Raw genomic sequence first — 8,432 nt, 5'->3', positions numbered from 1 at the left:
TTTTTTTTATATAAAATTGTATTTACTTAAAAATTCAGGTTACAAGGTAGTATGTTTAATATGATCTTATTATAAAATATATTTTATCTATGCTTATGTCCATTCAGTCATTTTATTATTATTTTTTAAAATTCTTTTATGGTGACATTGGTTAACGAAATCCAGTAAATTGTACAATTTAACAGTAAGGCATATATATATTGCATTGTGTGTTCACCTCTCACAGTTAGATTTCTTTCTGTCACCATCTATTTGACCCCTTTTACCCCATCTACCTCCCTCCTCCCCCGCACCCCATCCTCTGGTAACCACTAGTCTAGTTTAATTCTTGACAGAGGATGAAGACTTCAAATTTGTGTTGGAGAAAATATATTAATAATGAGAGCTAACATTTTATAGGACATTTACCATGTACCAGACACTATGCTAAGCAAGTATGTACATTCTCTTAACATTAAAAAAAAAAACACCTCAAGAAGTGTTATTACCTTCGTTTCATGAATTAGGATACTGAGACTTAGAGAAGTACTTTGCTTCCAAGTTGGCGGAGATTTGAGTTCGAATCTGTTGGACTCGAGAGGCTGTTACTCCTCTAAACTGTCTCTCAATTAGACATTACTACATGACATGAGCATTTTTAGGTAAACTTCAGCATAGGTGCAACTGAGCATGTTAAATGAACAAATGCCAAAGTTTACTGAATTGATTTAATAAGAGGAAAAAAATAAGAAAAAGGTTACTGTGAGGAAAATATAGTCTTATTATTTAAAACATCAAGTCTTGTAAATATTTCATTTTCCTGATGGGAAATGATTGGAGAACTTACGTGTGAGAAAACAGCTTTGATTCATACTCTGTGAACAATTCGTCAGCCTTACAAAAGACACAGCTAGAAAAGAAGAAATTATCAGAGAAATAGTCAAACATAACCAGCAATCAGGTAATTTCTAAGAAAGGCTTAGTATTCTATACTTCACTTTTTCTTTTCAACAAAAATGCCATTTTAGAAAAAAATTTAATGGTTTTATATGTGGTCCTTGAGACTTTTTTTAAAAGTTAGAGTAATAATACATCTCGACTTCTGTCTGAATTCAGACAGAATTTTATTCATATAATTTTATTATATGAACCATTGTTTCTTTTCTCAGAAGAAATGTAGCTTAACGGAATACCGTTTCACCCTATGATTTCTCCCATTACCTACCAGTTGAGAGGAAGTCTGGTTGGTCGGAGGTGGCAGATGGTTGCAGACTCAATAACATTACGAGATGGAGGTCCCTCCAGGTTTTTTACAGCCTCTCTCACTAGCTTCTGGAACTTATTTAACTCTTCCATTTGTGTTGTAAGTAAGAACTGAAGACCTCTGCAGTCACGGAACCTGATTTAGCAGCACCGTGCACAACGGAAGTGAATAGCAGGTCAATTTCTTCAAATTCAGAAAATGGGTGTTAAACAAAGAAACTATGCAACATGTTATCTAGTCACACCTTACTGAGTTTACCTGAGGAGTGTATTCAACTGGTGTTTATTAGTAGTCAAGGAATAGTTACACTGGATTGTCTACTACAAAGATAAAAAGTCTGACAGTTCCTGGTGTCAGGAACTGAAAAACAGTACTCAAAATCTATGTCGCTGTCTAAGATGTTTTTGAAAGAGTAGGACTGCCACATTCTTTCTTTTTAATGATGACTACAGATGTCCCTACTGACGTGCTAGCTGACATGTGGCGAGGTAACGGCAGGATGAAACATAAAGATGGAAAATTGGGATGAAAAATAGCCAGGAGTTACATATATTCCATGTTACAAGGAAATTAATATTAGATACTAAGCATTTACTATATGCCAGGCACTTTGCCTGTAAAATTTCAATAGATACCACCTAGTCCATGTTATGGATAAAGCTTAACAAAAACAATTTAACATAAGTTACCAAGTTATTATACGGCAGAGTTAGGAGTTAAACCCAAACAAAATGCTCTTAACTATACTGATAAACTGAATGAAATGGGCTAAAGAAAAAAAATGCATAGTTTATGAAAGGAAAAAGAAAGCACAGAATAATAAAAGAAAATGGAAAATACAAACACGATTTGTTGTTAAGATTAAGTATATATTTTTCTCCTTCCTAAAATGCCATATACTCTTCTCTTTAAATTGTTCTAAAGAGCCTGCTCTACTTCCTGAAGGCTTCCCCAACACTAATCTGTTTCTTCTGTCCATGGGGTTTATTAAAACATATCATTCGTTTCAGTAATTTGTTATGTTCAGTTTTTACACATACTCAAGTATTTCTCAAATTATTCATGGGTATTGTTTTATTAAGCTAACTTTCAGAAGGTAAGAATTAGATCATATCCTTTTTTAAAAAGCATATGTAATAAACATGGAATAGCTGTTGAAGAAATTCTAAAAGAACCTGTAGAGAGATGCTCGAACACAATTAGGTTAGGTATCAATATTATTCACAAAAAAACCCACAAAGTTTTCATTTCTAATTTATTAGAAATTTAAACACTCTTCAAAAATTAACTTTTAAACGAAAGGGAAGCAGCTTTGAAAAAATTTCTCTCTACTAACTCATGTATGAGCAATGTGTCTAGGGTCTAAAAAATATCACAAATCAGCATTTAACAAATCTTAGCAATATTCTCTCTTGAAGGTCTTTTAAATGAAAGAGAAGAAAACATAATAATAGAAGGTAACTATCAGACACCATACTAAATGGCAGATACCATTTTAAGTAAGCACTTCGCAAATACTCATTTCCTAATCTTTACAACAATGCTGTGTAGTTTTATAGATGAAAAAAACTACATTTCTTTCCTAAGGTCACAGAACTATTAAGTGGTGGAGATGGGACGTGAATACCGGTAGCCTGACTTAAGAACCTACCTACCTGTGCTCTTAATCGCTAAGCTACAAAGCCTTTCCCAAGAGTCGTTAAGAAGCAAACAGGAATAATTTGGCTTCTGAGATATCAATCTCATTAAAAAACACAGCAGTGTTAAAATAATCTCTGTATATATAATATGTAATATAATACGTCCTATATAGTAAGTTAATATTTTAAAATGTGTTCTATTACTTTCTATTTATGTCTGATGTTTTTGAAAAGAATGTTTGTATAATCAATGGTACATTTTATGCTTCCTATTTGTCATTTAACAGCCCTGGGACCTCGAAACATTTAATAAGGGGATGTTCTAATATGAGGATAGGCAACCCTTAAGTAGTATCTGTGTGATTTAAGAAAAACAAGTTAAAGATATTTAAAATATTTCATCAGCTGGTTCCACAATGCTGGCAGAACACATTAGGATATAGTGTTTAAATTGGATAAAATGAATCGTGACTTAAATGATAATTTATTCTGGAACAGTGATTCTTGAGACAAACAGGGAAATAGGAAGTGCACTCGAGAGTGTAATACACTGAACGTATTTCAGAAACAAGAAGCCCATCAAGTTCTGTATGGTGGAAAAGGTGAAAACTGTAATAAAGTACATTCGAGTTAATGACACATGAAAAATACGGCACATCTCTTTAGGGCTTTAGCAGATATTTAGAAAAGCTTTTAGAAGAGTAAATAAGAACATTTTAAAAGATTTCAAAGATATGATGAATTTTTCACTGAAAACGACATTAATCCCAAGGCTGATCCTATACTGGGATGCAATCTGAGAAGCAATAAGATTCTTTCGCAGGCCCCCTACCAAGAATCCACAGTTCTGCCCCAACACCTAAGTTCCTCACATTGAACAGACATTCCTTTGGGTTACACCACTGAGGGTCCTCTTGATAAAGAGCAAATTTGTTCTTTGGTAAAAATTATTCACCATTTACAGTTCAAGGGCAATAATCCAATTTAACTACGAAGACCCTAAAGAATGACGAGTGTTGAGAAGGAAAATGGGGGAAGAGAGAGCAGGTAACTCTACAATATAAAAACTGGGCCACTGTTGCACTATGATACTTAGGAAATTAATTATATAAGAAAGTATGAATGCCTTACTCCAAGGACAAAATCCTCCAAAACAAAGACAATTTCAAAACTTTGTAAGGGCTGGCTTTAAGCAACTTTGTGCAAGAAAGATACAAAGAAAATACTTTAAGCAGATAGATAAAAAAAACAAAAAACAAAAAACAAAATCTGAAAAGAGACTATTTTAAAAGGACTAATACATAAAGGGAAAAAAAGGGTTCTTTTAGACTTATACCCAATATTTTGGTTTGAAATGTACACTTAACAATATGTCAAATCCAGATGTTCATAACCACAATATGATCTAATATTTAAGTGTACCTCTTAAGACTGAATGATATGAATGTTTGGGGTGCTACTCATACAGTTATTCTATTTTGGTCTATTCTCTTACTTCTCTGACATAGAAAGCTTGCTAGTTTGTTGCTTGTAGTTGCTGGTTATTTCATTTCGCACTCGTTGAACAAGTTCCTCTTCAATAGCAAATTCTATTGCTCTGTGGATCACATTCAGCCACCAAGGGGAATTAGAATAAATCTGTAAAAAAAGAGAAGAGCTGATCAATTAAATTTTTTTAGTACTCACTATGTTTCTGGCACTTGGGTTCTGTGAAAAACTCAAAAGAAGCAGTAAATGCTACTCTCAAGGAAATTATAATAGCGGGGAGACAAGTATACATATTCTACATACGATGGATGAGTACGACTTTTGTATATATAATTAAAAAGAACACCTGTTTCCTGACTGTTCTAGATGAATGAAAATTTATTGTATACACTTATATAATAAAGTTGTGCTAAAAAATACTTCACCAAAATGAAAATTCAGTACTCATTCCATTTGAAAAGATAACTGGTTTCTTTCTCAACATAATGATATTATGCTAATACTCAACTAACTGAACTAGATTCTACTCAAGACTAATCTATGATAGCTAACAAAATTGTATGCCTGAATATTAAATAATTAATGCATTAGGAAAAATATAATGTGGAGCAACTGGTTAAAATCAAAAAGCAAATACGAATATATTCTGTGTAGCCTCTTCTTCAGACTTTGCTACTCATTTCAAATTGCACGTATTGCATAAGAAAAATACCCATGGTTCTAATGTTCTGACATCTTAAAAGAAGATTTTTGGAAACATATACATCTAAGATCAAAAGGAGGTTATGGAAGTCTTTACTTTCTTCAAAGATAACTTGTTATACACCCAAGGTAAAAGAAACCCATTAGAGCTTAAAAGCAATGGAAGAGAATAACCTCAAAACAGGTGATTTATCTCTGCATTCAATCAATAAACACTGCTAAGAGCAAATAAACTTGTTGTGGGACAGGTGCCGTACTAGAGGCTTAGAATTCCAAGAAGAGTAAGAAAGTTCAAGCTTCTCTCCACAGCTAAGTGAAACCCAGAGCACTCCGTGGAGAGACAGGACAGGAGAGGCCACTGTGGGGACCGACCTTCCTCTGGAGCTCGCGGATAGTCTGCTGCACAGGCAGCAGGGCCTGCTGTGCTTCAGCCACTTCCGTGTTACACTTGCTCATGTAGTGCTTGCGCAGCTGCTCAGCCTGTGACAATGGAAAGAAAACTCCTTTTTGTTTAAACTTTCACTCCGGGTCTAGAAATTAACTCAGTATGAGGTTTCAAGAACAATGTGGTTATTTTATATATTTAAAGACACTTAATTTAAACATAAAACTCTAAAAGTATACTGTAGAGACTATAAAAGCCATGCCAGAAATTCCTAAGATACATATCGAAGAGAACACATTTACCTGTAAGTCACAAAACTTAAGAAATCCCGAGGGTTTGCTCCCTAAATTTCTAACTTTTAATTAAAAAAAAAAAAAGAGAAAGGGAGAAGAACAGTAACATTTCAAATTATAAAGCAAAGCAAGGATACCTTTTAGAATCTCATATGATTTAGTTATTTCTTGGAACAGCTTTAATATAGAAATAATACTTGAGAATATACAGTAACAGAGGTATTATGGACTAAATTATGTTCTGCTCAAGTCCATATGGTGAAGCCCTAACCCCAACATGAGCATATATGGAGACAAGGCCTTTAAGGAGATGATTAAATGAGTTAAATGTAGTTAAATGAGATCATAAGGGTGAAGCCCTAATCCAATATGACTGGTCTCCTTAAAAGAAAAGAGGCAACGGGGAAGCAAGCATACAGAGAAAGGCTAAGTGAGGACAGAGAGAGAAGGCAGCCATCTACAAGCCAAGGAGAGTCCTCAGGAGAAACCAACCTTGCTGACACCTTGATCTTAGACCGCCAGAATCCAGAACTGTGAGAAATAAATTTCTGTTGTTTAAGCCTCAGTCTGTGGTATTTTGTTATGGCAGCCCTAGCAGATTAATACAACAAGAATTTAAAAATTCTTCCCCTTTCAACTTTACAAGATAAGGATTACGTAATTTGCAAGCAAAAGAAATACTGAAAAATTTTATTCTTATAAACCAGATGAAATTACCAATATCAGACCACTTTTGACTTACAAAAATGATAATTTCATGAGGTCTGACTGAACGATACATATCTTTGGATAAGGCATTGCTTCCCTGGGCTTCCGTTACTTAATCTACAACAGGAGGTGATTGAAGCAGATGATTTCTCAGATCAGTCAGTTGGCCATTAAAGCTAACTACTAACAGACTGGACTGTCTCCCAGAGTTTCTTGTCAACTAAAGTCATTTAAACAAAGAGTGGCTGATTATATGCCAGCACCAGGAATGAAACTGCACTCAAACATTTCCAACATGCAGACTGCCATTTTACAACAAGAAAGTGCTGTACATACTTACGCAACCTCCTTTTTTTTATCTTGTTAGTTTAAATAAAAGCTCTACTTACAAGTTCAATACATTTCAAACATATCTACTACTCTTTAGACTTAAGCTTTGCCACAGCTTGACCTTTAAAAAGGCAAAAATCTATGGGTAACTTAACAATTTGTAGTGAAATAATTTATAGTATCACTCTTCCCAATGAGAGGCAATATTCATAGCAGAGGGAACTTCTTTGAGCAGACATAAAAAATACTACAGAAAATTTGAGTTTATTTACTGCCATAAATAATACACAGAAAGGTGGAGAAAGTACAAACTTTTGTTTTACTAAACTACATCTTTTGCAAATCTGTCATTAGATCAACAAGGTCTCCTTTTTTTTATGTTATTTATTTACCTCCTGTGCTGCTAATAACAACCATATCTACAACAAGCAGTGACCATATATCTGCAAGCAGATCACCAGAGAAGCAAAATAATATGTACTGTCATTCTCTGCCACCCAAAATCACCACAGCAAAGTTTGGAACATCGAACAGCAGGAAAACATGATTACCTTTATTTAAATGTTACAGACCCTAGGAAATATCAATTAGATGGAGCGTGAAGTCTGAAAAAAATATTCTTTAACAGATACAATGAAAAAAATAATAATTACCTCTTCCTCAAGTCTGCCATCTCGCAAGGTAGGAGGTATCCCTGGGTGCTTGGCTACCAACAATTCCATTAAGTTATGGGTAGCGTGAAGTCTCTATAAACACACAAAGGCAGTAATTATGATAGTCGATGTAGTAGACGCTATAAAGGGAGAACCTACTATTAATAAAGGCATACAGAGCACTAACACCACATTTAAGATCACAGCACTGAATACTTTTCCCCTAAAGCTATTTGAATATCATCTTTCTCAGAGAAAACCAGTCAGTTTAACAGTAAAGATCTTAATTCATAATGATATTTTTTCTTCAATTAAAAATAATATTATGAAATATGTCTATGCACTTAGCAGAAATGTAATATAGGTATATTACTTCTACTGTACAAGCATTTGTCTGTATGAGGCACGAAGAGCATGCCAAATAAGCCCCACAAAATAAAAAGGCAGACCGCACTGATTTGATTCCTTTTCTGGGAAATGAGTGTGGACAAGCCTAACAATTATTTATGATAAAAATAGGGATTATGAGATACATTAGAATACAGGGCCATGACGTGGATCTGTTGAACTTCAGAGCTGAAAAGGGAAGAAGATGGAGGTGAAGATGGTGTATAAAGGAGAAAACTCTATCTTATATCTATCTATCTCTGTAATCAATATAAGCCAGGCTTCTCTTTCTGATATGAAGTCTGCATCTGATTAGAGACTCTCTCTGGAGTCAAGGGCTCTGAGAAGAAATAAAGTAAAAGTAATTCCTATCTGTTAATTTGAGAAGACAAATAAGGGATAAAATTTAATCAGGAGAGTATTTCTGGTAAGATCTGACTTGGTGCCAGTGATTTGAGACTATAAAGGTTTACTCTGTTTGGCTACAGATTACAGGCCATGGTACAGATCTCTGAAGAGTTACTCAACTGTCTCAGGTCTTTTCGACATAGCTTCATAGATAGATAATACAGTCAGTAACACTGTCAGATTTAACAACAACAA

General features: G+C 34.3%; 1 protein-coding gene across 1 annotated transcript in view; it reads right to left on the bottom strand.

Annotated features, from left to right (window-relative positions):
• The window catches only part of SHPRH (SNF2 histone linker PHD RING helicase), a 78,242-nt gene that overhangs the window by 32,959 nt on the left and 36,851 nt on the right, over positions 1-8,432 (bottom strand). Inside the window, exons 17-21 of the mRNA XM_023528330.1 lie at positions 7,443-7,535; positions 5,446-5,553; positions 4,379-4,521; positions 1,205-1,378; positions 827-889 (exon numbers count right to left, since the gene is read on the bottom strand). Coding sequence (XP_023384098.1) covers positions 827-889; positions 1,205-1,378; positions 4,379-4,521; positions 5,446-5,553; positions 7,443-7,535 — 581 coding nt within the window. The remainder of the gene's footprint in view (positions 1-826; positions 890-1,204; positions 1,379-4,378; positions 4,522-5,445; positions 5,554-7,442; positions 7,536-8,432) is intronic.

The sequence above is a fragment of the Pteropus vampyrus genome, unplaced genomic scaffold (genome assembly GCF_000151845.1).
Source record: "Pteropus vampyrus isolate Shadow unplaced genomic scaffold, Pvam_2.0 Scaffold24, whole genome shotgun sequence".
NCBI classification, from domain to species: Eukaryota; Metazoa; Chordata; class Mammalia; order Chiroptera; family Pteropodidae; genus Pteropus; species Pteropus vampyrus.
Note: the sequence above shows the minus strand (reverse complement) of the source record. Positions and strands in the feature narration are given on the sequence as shown.